At 42.8% G+C, this 25208-nt stretch overlaps 1 protein-coding gene and 1 long non-coding RNA gene across 2 annotated transcripts in view; both read left to right on the top strand.

Annotated features, from left to right (window-relative positions):
• The window catches only part of LOC108895303 (transformation/transcription domain-associated protein), a 78978-nt gene extending 65411 nt beyond the window's left edge, over positions 1-13567 (top strand). The window contains 7 exon segments of the mRNA XM_018694028.2: positions 248-509; positions 6277-6502; positions 6866-7083; positions 7938-8122; positions 9062-9265; positions 10998-11192; positions 12369-13567. Coding sequence (XP_018549544.1) covers positions 248-509; positions 6277-6502; positions 6866-7083; positions 7938-8122; positions 9062-9265; positions 10998-11192; positions 12369-12653 — 1575 coding nt within the window. The 3' untranslated portion in view covers positions 12654-13567.
• Positions 13568-15327: 1760 nt separating this feature from the next.
• On the top strand, positions 15328-24856 carry LOC108895301 (uncharacterized). The gene is made up of 3 exons (XR_001962938.2): positions 15328-15363; positions 17509-17655; positions 24373-24856. It is a non-coding gene; the product is annotated as an uncharacterized LOC108895301 (long non-coding RNA).
• The last annotated feature ends 352 nt before the right edge of the window (positions 24857-25208 follow it).

Genomic DNA, 25208 nt, shown 5'->3' with positions numbered 1-25208 from the left:
GCATGCTACACCATCATCACCTCGCCCTTCTCTCTTGCTTTGGTTGCTGTATGACATCACACAGCTACACCTTTGCTCCCAAAAAAACGTGCATGTGTATTTGGCTGTTTAGATGTGTGTTAGTCGAGGTCTTTGAGTTTTAAACTACGCCTATCTGACAGAGATCAGAACTGATTCAGGTTGGAGAATAACGTTGGGACAACTCTTATTAATATTAATATAACTATCTCTCTCTTTCTCTCTGCAGGTCTTGAGACAGCTCCAACAGGGCCTGGCTAAATGCTACTCAGTGGCCTTTGAAAAGAGCGGGGCAGTGTCTGACGCCAAGATCACTCCACACACACTCAACTTTGTCAAGAAGCTGGTTAGCACCTTTGGTGTCGGCTTGGAGAACGTCTCCAATGTTTCCACCATGTTCTCCAGCGCTGCCTCCGAGTCACTAGCCCGTCGGGCTCAAGCCACAGCCCAGGATCCTGTTTTCCAGAAGATGAAGGGGCAGTTCACAACAGGTTGGTTGGCTTTTGAAATATACTCACCTCTGCCTGTATATACATAGAACTATACAGAACAGACAAAAAGAATAACAAGCACTGAAGAGCCCTTTCATTTTGAGGTTGTCTGTCTCCTGTATTTACTTTTTGAATTTAGTTGTTTGTTCACTTTAGTTTCATGGCTGTTGGCCATGTTAACTTTAGGCATTGGTGGTTTGACCTCTTTCCAACTTTATCATAACACTTGGAAATTTGAAGAGAAAACAAGTGGCATATGTTTAGAGGCAATGAAAAAAGCTGTTTTGTGAGTATTTGACAAGGTGCGACAATTGGCCAGGTAGCAAAACCAGCTACACCTCCTAGCTCTTCTCCCCAAAGCCCTGCATCAGACATCAGCCACCAAACAAGAGCAGCACTTCTGTTACTGTATGTCTACACTAGTTTAAATGATGAGACAGGTGCCCAACTGGCCTCTGTAGCAATATACACTTGTGCTACTCATATGAGCGCTGCCAGGACAGACTGCACTGTCGCTTGGAGCAGCTGGAACATTGGTGTTCTGCAATGTAATTAAGGTTTCCAACCAGATGATTTGATTTCAGGCAGGGGTTGGGCCTGGTGACTGGTTAGAAATAGGTGTGTGTGTGTTTGTGTCTTGATTACACTGTGTGTACACATGGCCACATTGGTTTTGATTATACTCAAGTCAGTGTCATTTCTAATCTAAGCTGGTGTAGCACTGTGGTCATGATTTCAACAACCATCAGAAGACCTCTTTATTTTTCTCCTGCCTCTGCAGACACTATGAAACAGTGAACTCCTCGTGTAAAAGTTCAGTTTTTAGTCTGAAAAGCATTTATAAGTCTGTAAAACATCATATATCTACTGAGGTGCACTGTAATGAAATTACTTTAGTTCTTGGCAGCTTTTTGTATCGGGGTGAAATGGATTCTCAATGCAGGTTTTATAGACTTAGAGTCCACGAGAGGCTGAGTAAAGCAATTTCCACCATATTGGCACTGGGCAACTTCTGCCATTTTATACTGACATGTAAATTTATTGGAACTATCTATTATTATAGACTAAGTACTACCAGCCACCAGTCAAGAGCTGTTGTATTCTAGGTTGTGCCCACTGTATTATTCTCTTTGTCAGAAAAAACTCAGAGTTGAAAGCATTGTTTACAGGTTGCTTTCTGAACCAAAAGTGAATATAGTTCATAAAATATTAGAACAGGTAGGTGAATTCAAGAGTCTACTTCTGCTTCAGCTACTGGGGCACAGAGATGAAACACTTAATTCCCTTCCCCTGTTATATATTGATCTAAAATAATACCAGAGTAGCTCTTACATTCTCATTCCAGTGAAAATGATTCATTGGAGAGGAGAATTGGCAATGGATTACCAACACAAATAACTTCAGTCTGTGTGGATTCACTGGATTCACTAAAGTCATCAAGGTAGGATGATACATAGCAGTACCTAAAACAAAAGTCCACTGAGTTTGTCCAGCAGAGGTTTTTACTGTTGTGCTTTGTTTTACTTGATGTTGAATTATGGCCTGTATCTAGTCCAATCTTCAAATTGACAGCATTTTAAGCCTGAACCCCTAGAAAATTCCTAATGGCACATTGTATACTTTCCGAATCTTTGTATTCTCAGAGGTGTTGTACGCTGATGCAACATCAAAGATTAGGAGTTGGAAGACGCTCTGCAATGAAAGACAGTTCTCTGATCTGTCCCCAGTTTTGGATTAACACATTTCAAAGCAAAAAGTCTGTGATATTCATGTGTATGCTTGTAAGGCAGTGATGAAGCCTCCAGTCATTTTGGCCTGCATGTTCAGATTCATGTGCAAGCTGTGGAATCCAACAGGACAGGTGCTGTTCTTGTTTAGCCAAGGCCCCCTCTGAGACATTTTTCTCAAAAACAATCATTCCCCTGTTTTTGGAAGCCACGTGTCTGTTTTTCTACATTACATAAGGGAGTTGAACACAGTTCACTGGACGCGGTTTAAACAAGGACCGTCTGCAGCTCCCCCAGCTTTCAGTGTTTAAATAAACCTCTTTGCTGACTCCTTTTCTCTCTCTCCTATGGACTGACTGCACATACATGTTCATTGAATTGCTCTCCCAGTAAACGACCTGGTCTCTCCTTTTTATCGCATTTCCACACAGCAGCTCCTCCCATTCCTTCCCCTTCCCCAGTTCTGCTCTTCAGTGTCTCCTGTGCTTTTCCCCTCTAGTGGTCTTCAGAGTGGCCAATAGAGTTAATGTGTTTGGCCCTGGGATAGAGGAGGACAAGGAGAGAGAGTGAATGAAAAGCAGCTAGGAAAAAGTGATCACCTGACTAAGTGAGAAAAAAGCCATAATAACTGTGAGCCAGAACAGAATAGCAAAGAAAATTAGAGAGAGGAACATGAAAGATGGATGAGAGGAGATTAGGAATGGAAAACAATAGGAATGAGAGGAAACATAAAGACAGGTGTGATGGCATTAGTGAGCAAAAGCATGGGAACGGCACATGGACTGACTGAATGAACAACACAAACAAGACTGAATGAGACCCACAATGAGCACTGTGCTGATGAATCTCACCAGATGTTTCAGTGCCAGCTGTGCTCATGCAGCCAGGCGTCACCAGGGCTTCTGCCTCGCAGGGTGCCTGCCGACCATCGCTACCCAGCTGTCCCCACGGCGACGTGGGAGCAGGGCCGACAGAGACTGAAACCACACAAGCCTTCCAGAGCGGAACAAACAGGGTTTACAGAGCTGCTGAGCAGCCAAGCTCCCATTCCCCGCACCACGTTAGTGGCTCACTCGCTTTCACAGGGTTTGTGGGCCGGAAAATATGGGTTTATGTTTGCACATATAACATTTGGCAGCAGGGAGGCATTCAAATCCAATTACGGCGAATGCTATTTGCATGAGTTACTGTTTTAACAGTGGATCTGTTCCAGAGACTTTTGTCAGAAGAGCTTTTTTTGGAAAAAAAACCCACAAGTTTCTTGGCTTTTTAATTGTATGCCTGAATAGTCATTTGTCATGCTAAAATGATATTTAACATAGTTAAATGTAACTCATTATAATTCTGTATAGCAATTTGGCTTAGCACCTGAGACCTTTGTACTCTCTGTTAGACGGCATGCATAAGCTTTAAATGTGAACTTACCCTGCCAGAAACTCCCCTACCCCCATCCATGCTGCTATGATGACCTCTGAAATGCCCACAACTTCAACCCACCAATTAGATATAATAAAGTCGAGTTGACTCCATCTCACCACACACACGGGACACATAGAATCCCAGACTCTGTCAGTAACAAGACCATACATGAGGGAGTGATGGTTTTATATACAGAGGTGGCCCACCTTCTGGGTCTGGATCTATAATTTGGTAGAGCAGTGCAGACACTCTGCTGTGGTCTGTCAGGCAGGCCAGGTAGGGCAGAGTTGCAGCCCAGGTTTCTACACACAGGTCAAAGAGGAGCCTGGCTACTTTCCACACCACACTCTTTCTCCCGGCATTCTATTCCCTCTGCTCGCTGACAGAGCAGGGGTCAACGATGAGTTCAGGGGGACTGAAAATAACTCCTCTGCTCTCACTGGCTGTATTGCACTCGCTACAGAGCACTTCTGCAGTTTCTGCAGTCTCTCTCTATTTTTTATTTTGTCACACTTTTACACGGTTGATTATGGCAGATAAAATAATAAGTTAATATCAGAACAGGAGTTGGTCCTTTTTGACAAAGTTTTCCTAAATATCAGATGTTCAAAGGCTAATGAATGAATTGTAAAATGTACGCTGGAACTGAAGTAGCTACAGTCTGTGTGTCAAGTGCAATATCTGGAGCGCTTTGCACTGGTTGGCCTGAGGGTGGCACTGCATTGTTTATTAGTTTTACTCATTTGATTTAACAGGAGCAATTCAGTGAAGTTTTTTTACTGAGTTGCTTGATGCTAATTCATTTATTCACATGTTAATGTGAGATGGACAATGCACCACTGATCTGACTTTGACAAAAGGTGTGTGAGTGTTGCAGCTGAAAACTCTAAAGATGTAAGTGAAACAAATTGAAATATTGTTTTGGAAAAGGTCTTTGCTGTTTACGTTTGACAGCATGTTGAGTTTTAACTACTTTAAATATTCATGTATTTTTCATGAATAATGCTAACATAATGCCTGTGTCTGCAGTCTTCAGATTTAAACAGGTAAAATGTTTTATATCTGATAAAGATGAAATGATATTACCGTATTGCTTCATGGCTCTGAAGGAGTGGAGCATGTCTCGCTTTTTCTATTTGTAGGCATTATACACTTTTATGGTGCTGAATTGTTGTCGGGTTGCAATTTCTCAGGACTGTTTCAATTTTACCTCTGCTATCGAGGCAGGTGAATTGCAGGCAGACGGATAGCGAAATAGGGCCACTCTGAAAAGAACATTGGCTGTTTTAAAGGGCTTATTTAAAGTATTAGGAGGTCTCACTCTGGGAGAGATTGAACGGGTTTGAAATGGCAAGGCCTTGCAGTTTCATGGATTCATTATAACAGGCAGCACAACGGGGTGTACTGAAATAGGAGAGGTTGGGGTGCGTGTGTGCGTGTGTGTGCGCATTCATGTTACAGAGATGTCCTGGGGGCTTTACTCTAAAATGGAAAACCTGCCCGGCTGACTTCCCCTCCTTACGTTGTTATTGCTGCAGCTCATCACAATATGTTATGTGCAATATGAGTTGTGACTTGAAACAGGAATTTAATACTTTAAGACTCTCATTTTTATAGCTCTAATTTAATCAGCTCCCAACCTCCACCAGGGAGTTTTAAGTCGATAGAGCAAACAGCTCTCCTTGTGCTGCCAGCCTGCCATGAATAACTTATCCGTGAAGTTCCCTTAAGCAAGGCACTGCACCACACTGCTGGAGTGCAGTGACCAACGGTGCAACACAATATTTATAATGGACATTTCCCAGATGTAAGTTTGTGTAACCACTGCCCTCCCTTAGGCCATCGCTGTGAAAAACAAGGTGTTCTTAGTCAATGTTACCGTGTATATAATAGTAAAATAAATACCCAGATCTCACTTTAATTAATCTCAAACAATCTCTTCAAACAGGCACTGCAATATGCAATGAAATGTCATCTGACATCTGTCATCTGACCAATAAGCTATCAAGCGTCATACTTTTAATCCTATTTATGTCTGTTTTATTTTCTTACCTATTTTTTTACACACTACTTTGAGTACTTTCCCGTGTGTGTTTGCTGCTTACAGGCTTATAGCATTTTTTTTTTGGCAAGGTTACTGAGAAATATGTCTTTATTAATAGCACAGGTCTGGGAGCATATATCTGCAGGGGAGGTTAAAGGTCACTCACACATACAAACACACCTGGGAGCTGCTTACTACTGATACAGTCTTGTACTGTTGGTGGCTGGGAGCAGCTCCACTCGAACAGTTTGGGGGTTAGTGTCATGCTGAAGGGCATTTTGAGGCTAGATTGGGGAAAGGAGAGTGTAACACACTGACTGCCCAAAAAGGCTTTCTCAGGCAGCCTGCATCTGCTTTTGTATATCTGGTTTTCTTCTTTTATTCAGTTTTTAATATCCCATTCTGCTCTCAGGCATTGACACTAAATCAGTAGGTTTACCAGACCCCTGTGCTTTAAAACCTATTTGAAGCACAGGTGATCTCTGGCTTCATTATTGTGAAGAAAGACAGAGATTAAAAAGGCCAGAGCTCTGAGGAGATTCTTGTAACCCGTGACTTTTCTCTCCTCTCTTAACAGACTTTGACTTCAGTGTGCCGGGCTCCATGAAGCTTCACAATCTGATCTCCAAGCTGAAAAAGTGGATCAAGATCCTGGAGGCCAAGACCAAGCAGCTGCCCAAGTTCTTCCTCATTGAGGAGAAATGCCGCTTCCTCAGCAACTTCTCTGCGCAGACAGCTGAGGTGGAGATCCCCGGGGAATTCCTCATGCCCAAACCCACGCACTACTACATCAAGATTGCAAGGTAAACGACTTTTCTACACAAGGACACCTGGGGCTAGTAAGCAGGAGGGTGAATTTACACCAGCCATGAGCCAGAAGCCCAGCTCTGCTCTACCAAGCACATATTACATTTTAGATCTCCTTTTCTGTTCCAGATATGGTTAGTTCTTACTATCTATACATACAAAGTATGAGTAAAATATTTATCATCCTGCCTTGACTGACACCCTTAGTGATTTTAATACAAAGTTAGTCCTTATTTCATAAATCTTTTGAGTCGGTGCTCCATAGGAGCCCTGAATAACAGAGGGGAGAAATGTGCCCACGTATCATTTCTCCCACACTGTTTGTTACTTCACTTCTGTCTTTCTGCACCTCTCTCCAGGTTCATGCCCAGAGTGGAAATTGTTCAGAAACACAATACTGCGGCACGTCGTCTCTATATCCGTGGCCACAATGGAAAAATCTACCCCTACCTGGTGATGAACGACGCCTGCCTGACCGAGTCACGCCGGGAGGAGAGGGTCCTGCAGCTCCTGCGCCTCCTTAACCCCTGTCTGGAGAAGAGGAAGGAGACCACCAAAAGACACCTCTTCTTCACTGGTAGGACCAGGGATAAGAGAGAGATGGGGCCCATGTTGTTTGATGTTTAAAAACATAGGGAGTAGGGATGAAATCTCACTAGAATTATATTCTAGTACTTCTCTTTTTTATGAGCTTTCATTACCTCTTTTACTAGCTTTTGATTAAGAAAAAAGGAATCTGCTTTTTTTTCTACACCTGTTTGTCCACTGAGAACAGTTGGCACTGACCATCTCCTTTCGTTTTTCTTCTTTCTCTCTCTGTCTCACTCACCCACCACTCACACACACAATTTCAATTCGCTTTCAAGCACTATTTCCTCTCTTGTCATCCCCTTGTGGTTTTTCTCCACCCAGATGTTTGCCCACTCTCCATTTATGCACTTGATTGGTTTGTTTAAGGGGAAATATGGATGGGGAATTCAACGGTCCCTTCCAACCCATTTCCTCCCAACTGGAATGGCTGGTATTGATTTGATTTGGGGTTCCAGTGTATGTAAATGTTTAGACTACTTTCATTTAGCAACCTATGCACAGCCTTTTACCTTCTTTGACCCTGCTTGGTGTTGATCAATGGCACGCCTTCAGTGCAGCTGTTTCCCAACTCTGGAGTATTTTTGTTGTATGTTTAGAACTGTGGTTTTACACTGTGGTAAAACAGGAACTGTTCGCTCACAAGTGCAGCCAAATGTTTACAGCTTATGTGTCACTGACTTGTTTGTTTCCCCCCCTTTGTTACCTCCCTCCTTCCACCACTCTCTCCTCTTCTTTTTTCTTTGGGTTTCCCTACATCCCTCTTCCTCCTTCTGCTTCCCCCCTCCCCATCTCTTTTTCCCACCTGTGTCCCATCTTCTTCCTCTCCCTCCATCTCTCCAGTGCCCCGAGTGGTGGCAGTGTCGCCTCAGATGCGGCTAGTAGAGGACAACCCTTCATCTCTGTCACTGGTGGAAATCTACAAACAGCGCTGTGCCAAGAAGGGCATCGAACATGACAACCCTATTTCCAGATATTATGATCGTCTGGCCACTGTACAGGCTAGAGGCACACAGGCCAGCCACCAGGTATGGAGACAATCATAGATATACATTTGCAAAAATACATGCATAACATAGACAGCCCGTACACAGCTTTACACCTCTTTTATTGCTCTGCATTAATATGCATCCCAGGTGATTGAATTGTTATTTAACAATAGCCTTGTGCAGTCATGTCACAGTCACCTGGGAAGGTTTAATGAGCACTTAGTCACTGTTATTTACCCATAAAGAAACATTTGATTCCTCTGTTAATTCACCACAGTTGGAGTCTCACTGGATAGTGAGGATTTGCTCTCATAAGTGACTTAATCAGTGGTTGTCAGCCAAACTATTATATACTATATCAACCAATCACTGAATAATAGATGTGTTCTTTATTATGAAACATCGACATGAATGCTTCACCTGATTGGCTGAATGCACTATTACCTGTGTTGTCACACACTTATGCTTCAAAGTCGCAAACTGTAAAATTATGGTGGCTGTTCCTGGAAACTGATGCTCACCTAAACTATCAATCAAAAATAGGCTAACCAGGCCTGTTGATTAATTTTAATTTCATCTTTTGGCTTCATTGCCTTTTTCTCTGGGAAGGCGCTTTTTACTAGAGAAATTGTATCTCTGCCTCCTCTATGATGGATGTCCATTCAACACAGAGTAAACTGGTGGCACTAATAGAGAGCCTTTGCACTGATTCTTAAATACAAAAGTCTGACATATTTATTGTTGATATTTTAGATAGCTAGAAAATTATGTTGCTCTCGGGTTGGATTCTTTTGACCTCTGGAAGAAGAAAATCCACCACTGATTGCTGTGGACAGTAGATCATATTTAACTATGATTTGTAGTTGTGTGTTCAGTTATATAGGGAGGAGGGACTACTGCATTGAATAAAACAGAGCCTGAATGTGATGACCAATAATAGCTCAACCTAACCTATACCCTCTTCCTGTCTACTACCAGGTCCTGCGGGACATCCTGAAGGAGGTGCAGGGGAACATGGTGCCTCGCAGCATGCTGAAGGAGTGGGCCCTACACACCTTCCCCAATGCCACAGATTACTGGACCTTCCGGAAGATGTTCACCATCCAGCTGGCCCTCATAGGTCTGGCTGAGTTCATGCTCCACCTCAACAGGCTCAACCCTGAGATGCTGCAGATAGCACAGGTAGAAAATGCACACAAATTTATACAAACAGAAGCATGTTGGACTCTCTGTCAAGGGCAAGTGGGAGCCATTTGACGGTGGCTAATTCAATAGATATACACTCTCATAGATGCATTAAGAGATCACCATTACCCTCTCCATATCTGGCCGTATGAATTACCATTCTCCCCAATGACATTCACGCTAGGCCTATCAGTCAACCAGTCGCTGTCAGTGCGAAGGATGTTTTGACAGAACGTTATATTCAGTTCCTCTTCTCTACAGCTATCAAAGACATTTCAATTTGAAGAGGCCGTGTTTGTGTGCACGCGCGTATGCCTCGCAGTCCACACGCATCCGTCTGGTACTCGGGGTCCGCAGACAGCTTTTTCAAAGTCATTATTAAAGATGATTGTGTCAGTCGGCCACCCCTCCCCTCTGATCCTAATCGGCCTTTGCTGACAGGCGTTCCTCCGGGCAGCTAAGCGCTGGTATTAAGCCCCCTCTCTGCCTGTTCCACTCCGCAGATCCCATTAGACACAGGAGGATTACGGTGCGGAGTGTGTACGCACACACAAACACACACAAACAGAGAAAGAGAGTGCAAGGACAGGACATCACAGCCATAGCATCATGCCCCACCCTGCCTAAATACAGACCTTAAGTTCCTTTAAATCGGCCTTTCAAGAGCTGAGTGATAGTGTGGGGCATCGGTTCATAAGGCACCTGCTTTGTGTTGCTCATCAGGCCTTGATTCAGTTAAAGACTTTTCCTGTCTTCATAAGGTGTTGCATCATCTCCTGAGAATCTCTTGAACTGCCTTGTGGAATTGTTTCTGACTAACTATCTCCTCTGATATCACTGACATTTGTTCTGAAAATCACCCAGTTGCTGTCATTTTTCACAGTCCGGTTCACAGCCCCAAAGTCACCACATGTGGCACGCTAATGTCGTGACATCCCATTCACACCAGCCCCTAAAATGAAGCCATTGCTGGCCGCTAGTCTGGTGATTTAGCATTCTGAGCGCTGCCTCCACATCCAACTGTCTGTGGGCTTATCTGAGCCTCCTGGGGGTTGCTGGTGTCTCAGCCCACTGCCTTGAGGCTCTCCACTGGGGCCTAGAGGAGCAAATGACAGTAGGAGAGAGAGGGAGAGACTGGGAGGGGTGGGCGTTAGGGAGAAGGAGGGGGAGGGATGGAAAGAGGCAAGACAGGAGGAGGAGAGGGAGTACGAGCTGGAATGAAATGCTCCGCTATAAAGCTGTCAGAGCCACTCACCTTTTCATATAAGGGAGCTTATCTTCCCCGGAATGGCTGCTTGTGTAGCGGTCCTCTTGCACATAAATGCAGGCTTAAGGATGAAAACTTGGCTGTATATATTTAAGTCAGCAGGGAGAGACGGAGGGGGAGAGGGGAGTGGGAGTGAATTGAGGATTATAGATGTTCTGCTGCTGATAGTTTGACGTGTTACTGTGTCTAGGGCACGCAGATCAATAACAGCAGCCATTTCGTTGGTGTGAGCTTGTTTTGTAACTACCCTAGTAGCCTTTCTGAAGAAGAGTCATTTTCTTACAGGGCTTATATAGACTAAGAAGCCTGTGGGAAAAAAGTGCAGAATGGAATATTTATAGATATTTTTTTTATTTTTTAGCTTTTTTTAATTTATTTGATTTAAAATGTGTCCCTGTCACACATGCACACTTATTTGTAAGACACATCCCTTAATCTTTATTCTGTCCTCTTGTTTTGTAGGACACAGGAAAACTGAATGTCTCCTACTTCCGCTTCGACATCAACGATGCCACGGGCGACCTGGACGCTAATCGTCCTGTTCCGTTCCGCCTGACGCCAAACATCTCAGAGTTCCTGACCACCATCGGCGTCTCCGGCCCACTCACCGCCTCCATGATTGCTGTGGCACGATGCTTCGCACAGCCAAACTTTAAGGTAACTTGTCTGGAAGAGCTTGTCTGTATATAGTGTATAATTAGAGGCTCACTTGTTGAGATATTGCACATTTTTAGGGTGTTAACCATTGTTTAGGGAGATTTTTTGCAGTCTCATTTGAGCCTTTCTATAATTTTAACCTTAATCAGGCATGTACACATAAAATATGCTTTATATTTCTGTAATAAGGCAGCTTTCTCCACTTATTGTTTTGCACTTAAACTTAGTGAACTTCTCTCTGGGCTGATCTGAGGCACAACCAAACAAAAACAATGCAGTGAAAACAGGACCAGTCAGAGGGCTGTATAATGTATCTGCTGCAGGGCAGTAATGACAGGCGTGTGGTGCCTATGTATAGCTCTGTTTCATACTTTAAGTCTGGTTGATGTGGAGGGAACAGGAGTGCTCAAGATGCAAATAAACAAAACACTCGACAATGTGAACTAGTTAGTGCGACGAGTGCCAAAAGCCAGTGTTTCTTGTGGTCAAAGAAAATGGAGGTTTCCAGGGAACACAAGAAAAACACAGCAATCATCCACTCAAATATAGTGAGGCCTTAAACCATAAACAGTCTAGTGCCTGAAACCAAATAAACACTTTCGCTGAGGGCAGGGAGCAGCATGTACCTAGTTAGGTGATGATTGCCAGTGTTGCGGCCCCGTCATGGTTTGGATGGTTATGTATTTCAGTTCTGTGTCACCACAATGAGCTGCTACCCACACACAGAGATTTCCCCAAGGATGATTGACACATCCTTAATTGGACTTAACAGCTATGTTTTATGTGTGTGTTTGAGATTGGAATTAGTTTTCTATAAACTGAGGTTTCATCGTGTTTCATTGCTCTCGTTCCCATGACGGACATTTTGAACACACAGCTTAGGAAAATCTGCCCAAGAGACTGCCATACCAACTCAACATATAAACAGCATTCCTTTGACACATAATTCAGAACATCAGATAGATGCAGCAGTTATCAAATTAGCGAGGAATCTCACGAGCAACTGTAATGCGTTAGCTACCGCCTATATAATTATACTGCAGAGCTATGGAAAGTCTTACACACCACTGCAGTTTTGTGTAATTTTTTGAAACACAAATGTTTAATGTTTTATTGTACATGTTTCAACAAGATGAATTCTTGAAACTACATCCTCATTTCCTCTGTGTCTGACAGGTGGATGGCATCCTGAAGGCCGTCCTCCGTGACGAGATCATCGCGTGGCACAAGAAGACCCAGGAGGACACGTCCATGCCCCTGTCCCCGGCCGGCCAGCCAGAGAACATGGACTCCCAGCAGTTGGTCTCGCTGGTCCAGAAGGCTGTCACGGCCATCATGACCCGCCTCCACAACCTGGCTCAGTTCGAGGGAGGGGAGAGTAAGGTCAACACACTGGTGGCTGCAGCAAACAGCCTGGATAACCTGTGTCGCATGGACCCTGCCTGGCACCCCTGGCTCTGAGAAACCAGAGGGGAAGAGGTGACGAGACACTGTGGAGGAGATGTGATGCAGGGCAAGAAAAGGTGTTTTTGTTTACTTTTAGAACACATCTAACAAACACGACAACAGCTGTTAAATGAGCGTCGCTCTTCACTGTAACAGAAGCCTGATGGGCAGAGTAATCAAGTTGAAACAAAGGCCCTGACTGTCACACTGGTAGTTTGAACAGCCTGCCAGTAAGTTGAATTCACATACCTGGACTGATCTTTTTATGAAAACACAATTCCTCCTTCAACTTATATTTATTTTTATAACTAAATGACAAGGAGACTACGTGTGAGGCCAGTTGCCCTGTCTTTAATGTGGCAGTGCAAACATTAGTGTAGGTGTCATAATGAGCCACTTCCTCACGCTAAAGGGAGTTTTCTTTTTTAATTTAAGAGATGGAAAAATCCTGTTGTGTGCTTTAGCTGTGTCGCATTTCACCTGCACCCAGAGCTTACTTTGAATACATTTTCTCCCAAAAATCATTTTGTTCTCTCAAATTTGTATTTTTATTTAAGCGGAAAACTATGTAGCTTCTTTATCCCTGCTGAATGAGGAATTTAATTGTCCTGTGAATAACAGAAGCTCTTTAGTTTTATTTTTAAATCCACTGCTTGAACTATATTAAGATGTTTGACTATTCCAAAAGCCATTTTACTTTACATTTGTCTTTCCATCAGTCTGGTTTTGACAAAGTAAAACTTCAGGGTGGAACTGACACTGTCATAAGCTATATCTGCTGTAATGCAAATATCATTCCCAAGCTGGCTATGTATGCATATTCCTCCCCCATTTTTGTAAAGGTACAAAGCCTTTTCCAACAGAAGTATTATCTGTTGCCTTGTAAATAAGCATTTTGTTTTAATAAAATGCTCTTTTTTAATACAGAAGGTGTTTTCTCTTTGTCCTGTAATCTCGAGTCTTTCTTTATGCACACACACACACACACACACACACACACATATTTATACTATATTGTATATTTAGACACTTTCAACCAATGAAATTAAAGAATGAATTTCAACTGTGCCTTTAATTACCATAAAGAAACACTCTCAATTAGTTTTCTTCCTGAGTTGTCTTTTTTACCAGTTGTAAAACAGCCATAACAACCAGTAATCCCCATCTGTGTTTCTCGTCTACTGCATCACTGTCACAGCCATAATCACCCTGAAGGACGCACTCCTGGATGTTATTGCGGTAATAACTCAAGCTGTGAAATGACTCCAGACGAACTGTTCTCTGACGTTAAAAAGTCTATTGCCGCCATCCTCGCGGTTCACAGTTAGGAGACATTTATGGAGAGGCAGTTCGGCCTCGCGGTGTTGAATCAAAGTGCGGCTCCGTCTCGCGGAGCTATAATAACCTTGTGGTCATTCCTTCCCTCTGGTTCCTAAAGTCCCGTGGAGGTGTGCTGAGGCGTTTGTCTCCTCCCCTGGTGTTTGATTAATGCGTGCCGGTGGATCTCCGAGTAGGTTGGCCTCGCTTGACTTATACACTCTGTCAGCCGGCCCGCCCGCACTCATAAACAAAGGTTATATCTCTGTTCGCCTCTATGCGGTCCACATATACAGGCTCTGCCTCTCAACATGTTTACGCACCGTCTCTGACATTTCTCTTCCTCCCTGTGCCACAGAAGAAAAGAAGCGCTTTGGTTTATAAGGTAGTTTCCAACATCCACCATGAATTTCACTTTTTTATTTACTTATTTTTATATTCGCCCTGCTGAGCATCTGTATTTGTGCAGGATGTGACGCTAAGAGATTTCAAGTTGCCCGAGGCCATGAAGGGAGTTTAACCTGCTCTGATTCACCTCGAGATTATCAAGGGAAATCTGAGCTGACAAACCCCGGTTCCTTTAATTAGTGTCGGTCAGTTGAGTCGCTGTTAGATTAGTTTGTGCGTAAAAGAAGACGCACGTTCATTCTGTGGCCTAATGAGGAACATTAAAGAGACTCTAACGGCAAAATGTAAAACTGTGACTGTCAACAAAACCAGGGAGGCTTGTTGTCAACACACTCCCGACCGATTAAATTCAGTGGTAAAGTGTTGTCACATGTTCTCTAGAATCTAAATTTATAAAATTAACTGTAACTGATGAAAATTATACCATTTTTTAAATACACTTTTAAAAAATGAGGTAGTCTACAAAATCTTCACAAGAATAAATCTCATTTTACAGTATTAAAAGGATTATTCATACTGATCATATGCAACAATGACGCTTAAACCTGTCATGTACTATATGACTATATGGCTATAATGCAAAAAATAAATACATACAGAGTGGAGAATCATCCCTTCCTCTCTTCTCATCCTGCGCAGTCCGGGTCGGATCAGTTTATAGATGAAATGTAAATTATCATGGCAGCAGAACCCGGGTAAAACATATCCACCTTCTGTTGTCCGGCTTAATCGGGAGGTCATACCTGACGTCATTAAATTACCCCGGAAGTTACCTTAATAACCCTCGTAGCACAGGCCTCAGGCTACCTGAAAAGGTGAATCGCATGCGTTTACAGCATGTGAGTGATTTTAGGCTTTAAGAAAGTCTGTAAAAAAAGTCTCAGGGGAAGAAATGGAGAGTATGAACACACCGGATTACAACTACCCAAACTCACCTGGACTGAAAACGGCCCCACTAGGATGTTTCATCAGGCGAATGCCCAACACGACAAAGGATAAGGTATGTGCACAAAATGTATGTTGATGTCATAGTCAAGTGTCCTCCCAGATGCATCATGCACAATCAAAAACGTTGCACAAAGCGAATAGAAAACACAAAATATTAAATTATTGTCTTTATATATTTAACACGACTGACCGTCTGCAGCCATGTTAGTGCCTCTGTGAGTAAATGCTAACACCTGCATGCTAACAATGCCAATGCTAACATGCTGATATTTAGCAAGTGCATTGTCATTATGAAATGTAGATGGAAAATTAAGTCATCAGAATTCATCATCAGAGGAACATGACCATCCAAAGCCCACAGGATTTGTCTACTGGGGACCATGAATGTCTAGAAAATTTCATAGCTCCCAAAACCATGTGTATTTACATTAAATGTACATGTGAAGAACTTTTCAGTCAGAATTCTGTCCCTGAACAAAACGTCTTTCTCAGTTTTAATCTCTCCTGACAAAGCAAAGCAGCTCTGCACCTACATTAGGTGTGTTATTTCACTGACGTGGCCGACCAGCTTGTTACTGGATGCATCATTTCCCCCAGCAGACTCACACCAGTTTCAGCAGCAGCCAGACTGACCCCGCAACCTGCAACCACTGTCTCCTCGGTAACAAGAAATGATATTCATGTCAAGTAGAGACAAAGTGTGATGGAGGGATTTAGTTGCTCAGTAAATGGAGACAGAGACAGACACACATTCAGCCTGTTTGGTCCTTTTGAGCGATTGTGTTTGAAGTTGTGTGTGCCCTCTGTTGCGACAGGCATCCATTTCACGCCTCAGGTGTCTGTTCCGATTTGAGAGAGATTAGGTGAAATATGAAATCCACAACAGCAAAACACACACACACACAGACAGACACAGACACATAGACACATATGCCCTCCCCTATAGATCTGTCATAACCTGCCCTCTGGGCTCTTTCCTCGGCATCCTGTGACTGCTGATAGACAGTATAGGAGCAGAGGTGACGGCTGCCGCAACCCCACCTCCATCTTTCCTTTCCTTTTTACTCTCTGCCTGGTATGAGTGAAGTGGAAGCGAAGGCTTCACCATCCCCACCTCCCACATCTTCCTCTGTTTTTCTCCTCCTGGTGGTGTGAGAGGAGTGGAGGTGATTGATGTGCTCCGGTGGGAGTGGAGGTGTAGAGCCTGGATCATCATCAGCGCTGGCACAGAGCAGAGATCTCAGAGGACACACCAAAGCAGGAATAGATCCTGGCAGGACCAGATGATGAAATCTTCCCCCTCCAATGATCCTCATCCCCGCCAAGGGATGGCTGGAGGGGGGGCGGAGGAGGAAGGGCTTAAGGGAGGAGTGGAGGAGGGAGGATTTCTCAGAAACTGTTTGGTTTATATGGCAACTAAGCTGTCATAATATTTCTCTGGAGATGCGTTTGGATACAGTGTGATGAAAACTTACAGTAGACAGGCAAATACGCAGAATAGTGGTTGTAACACTGAGTCCACAAACACATGGATGAAGCTTTTCTAAGAGTAAAGAGAACAGAGTGGAAAAGTACTTCACCAACTCCCTAATCCACTTTTTTTCCTCTTCACAGTTCATCATTTAAGAGCAGGATGCAACCAACTCTTCTGTTTTCACACCCAGCATCCAATTATACATCACATTGTATCAGGCCTTGTAGCGCAGTAGGGGGAGAAGCTTCTTTGTGTCTTTATGTAAACAAACAGTATTAATCAAATAACGACTGTGTGTTGATCTCTAGTCTGGGAAGCGGCACATCTCATATCTAGCAGCTGAGGATTTGTTTTGTTACTTGGTGAAAGAGCCCCATCAGGACTTCTAATGGCATTTCCACTCAGAGGAGTTGAGCTCATTAGTTCTGTGTCTAAAATCTGCCATTATGATTTTAATTGCCCAAGCTGTACACGCAGCAGTATGGGAAGCAATCAAAGTCACTTTTTTTTCCTGGTGACAGTGATGCAGCTGCGCATCAACGACTTACATGCTGAGTTAAATCTGTACTTATACACTCTGTACAGAGTGACAGGATGGTTTAGAGTCAAAAGGGCTTTAAGTTACAATAAGTTACAGTAATGTGAAAACAGCGTGATCGTTATAATGAAACCCTTCATTTTTTACTAATCAAAACTAATTTTCTTTTGTTTCTGATGCTCCAGATAAAAAAGAAACTCTGCATTCAGAGGAGGAATTACAGTCTGAAAAAGAAGGCAATCAACGGCGAGGACAAATACGGATTGTAATTACTCTCACTGCCAGAAGGGGGCGACACTGCGGATTCCAACAAGACATCGGACATGAGCAAGGTACAGCTTCCTGGGTTATAAAGGGAGGGGAAGTGAAGTTTCCATTTAAAGATGTGGTCCAAATCTTTAAAAAATAGTTAAACATTTTTGGAAATAGGCTAATTTCCTTTGTGGCAGAGAGTGTGATATGAAGATACCCGTCTTATATCCTGTAAATAATAAAGTAAAAAAATGAGATAAAACTTTAGTTAGTGAGCTTTAGAGGTGCGACTGGGCAAATGTTGTCAACTTTGGACAGAGCCAGGCTAGCCAGTCTTTATGCTAAGCTAACCACCTGAGCGTTACTCCTTCATATTTTGACAGATTTGTGAATGTTTATCAATCTCGTCACCCACCTCTTTGCCAGAAAGTGAATACATGTGATTTCCAAAACTGTTTTAACACGTTATGTTAGCCAAAGACACTTTCACCAGCATGTGAGTAAATGAACTGCAGTAGCTAACATTACATCATGAAAACCGTGCAGCAGTTAAACTGTGTCACTTATACTTCAGTTCATTCACAAGCACATGTTGACATTGTGGTCGTATTTTTAGGACCAATTAAACTGTGGGCCCCTTGACTTGCTGTTTGATTTAAAAAAAAATGATTTCTCAAAAACAACTGAACAATTAAAAAATGTGGTCATCACATAAACCTACAGGACGGCTGCATCACCAAGACACAAACGTGTCTGTGTTAAGTAACATTTGCACCTTTACTGGGTTGATGATGCCGTCACATAAAGATTAAATCACAATGACGACATCACTCCCTCTCATTGTTTATTGCCAATTGCCAACAAAAGCTGCAATTGAGTGTGAAGCAGTGCAGCGTGATTAATTACAGAGTACTCTTGGCACTGACTGACATGCTGAAGTGGTATTAGTGTAAGTGTGCATGAAGTGTTGATTAAGGGTATTTCACACTGGCTTTGTCAGACGATGACTCATACTCAGTGTAAGTGCGTGCTTTTGTAACAGTGTTATTTTGTGCAAAATGAACAAATATGTTGTTGTTGCTGAAAGTGTGTCAAGTATTTCCCACACAACCCACTGTATTCCTTTGTTTAATTGCGATAAGACGTGTGGCTATCTTCGGCTTTCTTTGGCTCTCTCTCAGTACAACATGGTTAAGTAGGTTGCAGGTGGACAGGGAAGAGTCCAGCTTTGGACTAGAACAATATTAAAGTGAACTAACAGTACTGAGTAGGACAGAAATACATGAAATATGAATGACCTCAATTCTGTTTTAGTCTCTTGTAGCAAAACTAAAAATACGTGTTGCTAAGCTTTTCAGTTGTTCTTTCAGATGTGCCTCATGTAACATCATCCACTGGTTCCTCTCCATTTTTCAGTCTCTCTTAACTATGGTTCCTGTACTTTTCCAATTATTGGGAAGTCTGTTCCTGGTCAAATCAAATGTTCTAATCACTCGAGTGGCTGGCTGAGAGGCATTCACATGATTCCTGCTGTGTTTAATGCGTCATAGTGCTTGAGAAATCAGTTTGTGTGCAGTAGGGCTTGGTGTGAACGTTTCTGCTCCTGCTGCACACATTGATCCAGTGCTTCAAAGCTGCAGACATGCTCGCCGATGACGATGATGTAGAGAACAAGGAGCAACCAGCATGTCAATTACCAGTGATGGATTTTGGATGTGGGTGAACATGGGGGTCTGTCTGAAGGGAATTTGATGATGTTATAGCCTGAACTGACCGCTTATACAACATTATGAGGCAGTGTAGGGTAAACCAGGACACACATTTTCAAGTAACCAAGATGAGTAAGAGCAGTTGTATCATCAGCTGAATTTCTCAGAGCGTCTTTTCATTACCATACCACAGCACAGTTACAGGCTACCGCTAAGATTTTGTTAAGATTGCTGACATTATGCTGCGTTCACGACATGTCGTAAAGTGACAAACTGTTGGCAGAATGCCTGCAAATGCACCATCGCTAGCAGTTATGTCAAATTAATATCCAGAATTAACACCAGTACAATCAAATGAGCTAACTGTATGACAGCTGTGCATTATGTAGTGTCTGCTTTCACTTGGCGATGAAGTAGTACAAATATGTAACAAAATAGTTAATTTATGCTGTAAATCTGCTGTGACTACAAGAATAGCATCAAGGCTGACTGACTTGTGAACACTCCCATGTCCAAATACTGTGTGTTTTTCCTGTTTTTCCCACAATACAGACTCTAATTAGCTAGTTAGCTGCGTTGAAATACATGTAAAATTACATTTCTAAAAAGTCTGGCTGAGTTGCTAGTGTCTTGCTTGGGCTGCCAGGTCATAAAGAGAATGAATTATCAATGAGCACCGGTGATTCTCCGGTGATTTATAGTTTCCTCCATTCAGAAATTGGTTTTGTAAAGTGAAAATCCAGAGACGTTTCTGTCGCCAGGATACAAGTTCAGATCTGAGTCATGACTGCTTTCACATTATATGTTTCCCATTAGTTTTTAGAGCAGTGAACAGTGCTTTAATAAAACTTAAATTTCACTCAGAAGGTATTTTACAGATTCTCCAGCATCAACTTAAAAAAACAGGTATCATTTGAAGTGATGAGATAAATTTTGCTGCTTTTTGAGATAAGTGAAAAAGTAATAATATGCCAGCAGGAGTAAGTCAGTGAACCAGTTTTATTTGAAGAAAATTTCACCCCCAGATACTCGTACTGTTAGGATCAGTCCATTCCATGAGTCATTTTGTGATGAAGTGTTGTAATATACTTTTTGGTGCACCAAACCAACCTGCCTTATCTGCTTCTATTAAAGTTAGAGATTCTCCACCTTTCCCAGATTCACTTTCAACAGCAACTCCACCAGGCCTGAACTTGTTGCATTGAGCTGTTTCGTAAGTGTAGCTTGAGACAGAAAAGCAATACTGATGGCTTCAGGAAGAGAATATTTTTAAGTTAAGAAAAAGTAAGTTGCACCTCTTCTATTTCTCAAAATGCAGCCTCATTTAGCTAACACTGCATTATGTTGTTTTCCAACTTCAGTCTTCTAAGAAGATACTGCATTCACCTGGTGTCCCTGGTCTAAATCATTCCTTGTTAGATGTGTCAAATGAACTGGAGTCAGCAAGCTCTGCTCCGGTCGATTGAGGACACTGTTGGTAGGGAAATTGGCAGCTCTGTTTCTTGGGTAATGGATTTCTCCCTGTTTGATTGTTGAATATCGGCAAGAAGAACTCTTTTTACTCTCATTTTCTGATTATGAGGCTGTGATGCAAGGAATGACCTCACACCATTGATACGTTTAATATAATCCCTCACATTGTGCCATGGCTCTAGAGATAGTAACGTCATTCAGTCCAACTGCAATATCTCAACAGGGAATGAAACTGAGATAATTATTCTCCCCAGAGAATGAATCCTACTGAATTTCATGACTCCCTGACATTTCATGCAACGCCACAGAGGTTGATGTGATGATGTGATGTGACATGTCTCAAATATTGGGTTGGTTGCCATTACATTTGCTGCAAAAATTCATGCCCCCTAGTGGATACAGTTGTACTGTACCATCACAAAACCTAGTGCAAATTACCAGATGTTAGCATGCAAAATCTATATGGCAAGCTAACCGTATTAGCATGTTGTTATGGTGGTAGATTGTCAGTGTGACTGGTGGGGTTTGTAGTTCACCTGCACCTTCTGAGGCTGCTTCATCTCTGATGGCCTTTAATTGCGGGCCATCATGGCTTTGTCATGGACGTGCCCAGCAGTGACGGAGGCGTCTCCCACCTCCCCTCCTTCCTGAGTCAATTAATGATTCTCCTCTTAGATGTCCTCATCAGACCAGGCAGTGAGCTGTTCAACCTGGTTGACAACTGCTCCCTCTCCTCCCTCCTTCCCTCCCTCCCTGCCCTCCACCCAACCATCTCAGCATCCTCAGCACTCTCACTCTCCTCTGCGCCCAACCGCGTGATTTAATTTGTTTGGTAATATCAGGATTGGCATGTTCAGCCCAGCTTCACTCCAAAGTGAAATTGGACAAGGGCATTGGAGCCTCACCATGTAAAACCGCCTCACCTTGACAGCTGCTTGAGTGGGCAGCGGATTGCTGTAGAGAATGGAGGAGGAGGGAGGAGAGGAGAAGGTGGAGGGATGAAGGATGTACCTGAGAGGGAGGCAGACACCAATTCACTTCTCTCTTTTCCACGGGGGAGTTTTGTGTCAGGAAGGGAGCCAGCTACCAAGACGGAAGCTGTTTAAAGTGGAGACAAAGCACCAGGTGCTACTGGGGACCAATCTGCTCCACAACAACATGCTGGAGCACATCCAATCTGTCCAATCAGCTTCCAATGAGACTCTGGCAAGACAGCTCATCCTGTAGTGTGTGATGGATCTTTCTGTAATTTGTCACGTTTGTTTTGTCAGCTCAGATCTTCAAAGTCTGCATTTGATTGTGGAGATCACAGGTATGCGCACAAGAGAGCTACCTGCTTCTTATCTCCAGATTTTCCCAGTCCTCTCAATATCCACACAACATGTATTAACAAATGTTGTTTTCTTGTTCTCATTGTAGTACTCCAAAAGCATGGCAGGTGTCTTGTGTAGTCTTATTTCCTGTGAGTCCATTATGAGCATTTTAAGGACAAATAATAAAATAATTCTGATGAAAATATTCACATCGTTAAAAGAATAGTTACAATTTTTGGGAACAGTTTTTTTTGCTGCTGCTGTAATCCAGAGGATCAGTACCACTCTGATGTCTGCTTGTTAAGTATTGAGCTAGAGACATGAGGCCATTAGCCTAGCTTAGCATGAAGGCTGCAGGGAGAAGTAGCTAGCCTAACACACTCCAAATTTAAAAAATACACTCCGACACCTTTAAAGCTCACTAGTCAACACACACACACACATATTTATTTCAAACACAAATAGAAATGTAAAAAGTTGTGGATAATGGAGTCTCTGGTGAAACAGCTGAAATGCATTTCCAGTACATTCAAACAGAAGACACTTTGATATGAGTTAGCTACATTTGTGCAGAGCGCTGAGCTCAACAATCTACCTCATTTATGTCTGATGAACTGGCAAACCTTCAGCACTGGATCCATTGCAAGCGGAGTTGTGTAGTGCACAAATTTCATTTCAGATTAAACAAACAGGCCAGCAAATAACAAGCAATTATTTTATTGTGTTTCATAGCAAAGCAGTCACAGCATGTTTACAATGGAATTTTAATTTTGTGTATAAGTTATAGTAAATTAAGTTTTTTTGCTTCAGTCTTGAGATTTGAAAACTAAAAGTATTTTGTGCCAATGTTCAACATTCCTGAAGTTCACCAAAAATCTTACCAGGAGAAATTTGGCTTTATATAAATGTGGATTTGACTGACAGTAACAAGTAAGTTCTATATTTGCTTGGCAATGTTGGAACTCATTATGGAAACTATTGAAAGTCACCAAATGAATGATTAAGTAGATGAAGCAGATTGAGAGAAACTGGTGAAAAGAAGATCACATAGTAACTACTTTAATGAACATAGCAGTTCAATGAATAATTAATTCATGTTGTGTTGTGCTTTTGTTTTCAAATGGCAGTTTAATTTTGGCCATTCTCATCAGATTCCCTCAGATCCAGGGTTTGTTTACAGCTGCTACAACATCTGCATTATTGCGAGTGTTGATTTAACATTATTATCCTCACACAGCAACCCTCCTGGAAAAAAAAAGGTTTAATAAAAGAGTGCAGAGGCTGACAGGAGAGGCTGTGTATATGTCTGGAGTGACAGCTTAACAACCCAGCAGACAGACAAGACAACCAGTGAACCTTATTACATGTATATATGGAAAGTCCAGGTCCGTGTCTCTGCCTCTCCCGCTGTAACTCAAACAGTAAAAGCTCCTGGACCAGAAACATGCTGAGGCAGCAAGGAGAGATGATAATCCGATTAGTTTTCCCAAAACTTTCATGGAAGGCAGATGGCCATCATTTGTGACTATGTCACTCTGTCAAGGCCTCTGTTGTTCCTTATAAGTCATGGCGGCTTGATGGACAGTGATGAAGAGCTGGAAAAATGCGAGTCCCTGAGTGTTTAGCTGACTCTGCTCCTTCAAGAGCATCGGATCAGCCAGAGAAAGAATCGAAGGTAATTGGATTCAATAAAATTGTGCTACAATTGATCATTCTGTAGTTTTGGAAAGTTGAGGGTTTAGCTCACAGATATATACACACACACACCCGCTGCTTGCACCCGTCACGTCAAACAAAGTGAGATGGCCTAGATAGGTAGACGGGGGAGACAAGCAGGGTGTTAGAGGGAGCAGAAAGGAGTGGGGATCTGAGGCCGGATTCATTTCCACCTCCAGTGGAGGGAGACCACCTATTTAGCCTGTCTGTGAGAGGCCAGGCCACAGGGACGATAACAGATCACAGCCCATCAGCTGTCAGAGCTCAGATCTAACTGATGGCGTTGAGAAGAGAACTCATGACTGCATTTCACAAACTTACGACTTCAATTTCCATATCATTAAGCTTGTCTGTGTTAGTGCAGCGCTGGTTTCCATAAATCCACAGTGATACATAACAAATCACAGTTGTCATGAATCTAGCAGTGTTGTTTATAGTCCAAAAAATGTGTGTTTTTCCACTCGCTTTAGCTCATTTCATCTGTCATTTTACCAGCATATAACCTCGTTACACCTTGAGGGACATAGGGAAATATATTTTTGATGTGTTGCTTGCACACACTGAATGATCTTCCTCTCTTGTTTAGTGAGTGAAAGAACAGAGGAGGAGCCCCAATCTCCTGTCTTCCCACCTCATTACCCGCACCTGGATAGGACTGCAGGGGATACTAATTTAAGTCACTCGTTAGCAACGTCCTAATGCGTTCTGACAGCAACAAGAGCCGGCGATGGAGGGAAGGTGAAGGAGAAAGATCGAAGGAGAGAGAGGGTGAGGGAGGGTGAGGGAGGCGCAGAATTGTCTTGACAGAGACAACCACAGGACACAGCAACCAGAAGGAGGGAAAGCGTCTGTGCATTACCAGAACTTTCCTTATTTCTTGCTTTGATTTCCATAAAACAAGCATCATCCTAAATCATCTGCGCCCTCTCCGCTGGTGGCCTTGTATGCATAAACCATTAGATTCCATTGCTAATGCACACAAACTAATGAACACAGTATCGTTTTTTCCACTACTGTACACCGCAGCACGACTGGAAATCAAATAAAACCCTGTTTACCAAATAAATTCTTCTATGTCAGTTCGGTCTGCCTCCGGTTGATTGTATGTTTTGCAGCAGACGCAGCTGCACGGCGGCTGCAAAACAACACAACACATCAGCATGCTGGGTAATGGATCAGAAGAAATTATCGAGGGAGTTGGGGTAAATTTGACTTCTGAGAGTGAAGCGTGGTGAATTTACACCTCCAAATGGGTTCGGAACAAGGTCGGAAAGATTTTCGGTGAAAGCAAATCCCTTTGTCTGCCTGAGATGTGGGAGGATATATCCTCCATTACCTTACAATTGCAAGAACCAATGTTCACTTCCAGCACAAATCCCATTTCTCTGCCCCCAGTGAAACGTTTTACAAGATTTCCATATT

The sequence above is a fragment of the Lates calcarifer genome, linkage group LG23, assembly GCF_001640805.2.
Source record: "Lates calcarifer isolate ASB-BC8 linkage group LG23, TLL_Latcal_v3, whole genome shotgun sequence".
Classification (NCBI taxonomy): Eukaryota; Metazoa; Chordata; class Actinopteri; family Centropomidae; genus Lates; species Lates calcarifer.
The sequence above is the reverse complement of the archived record's forward strand: the minus strand, read 5'-3'. Positions and strand labels throughout refer to the sequence as shown.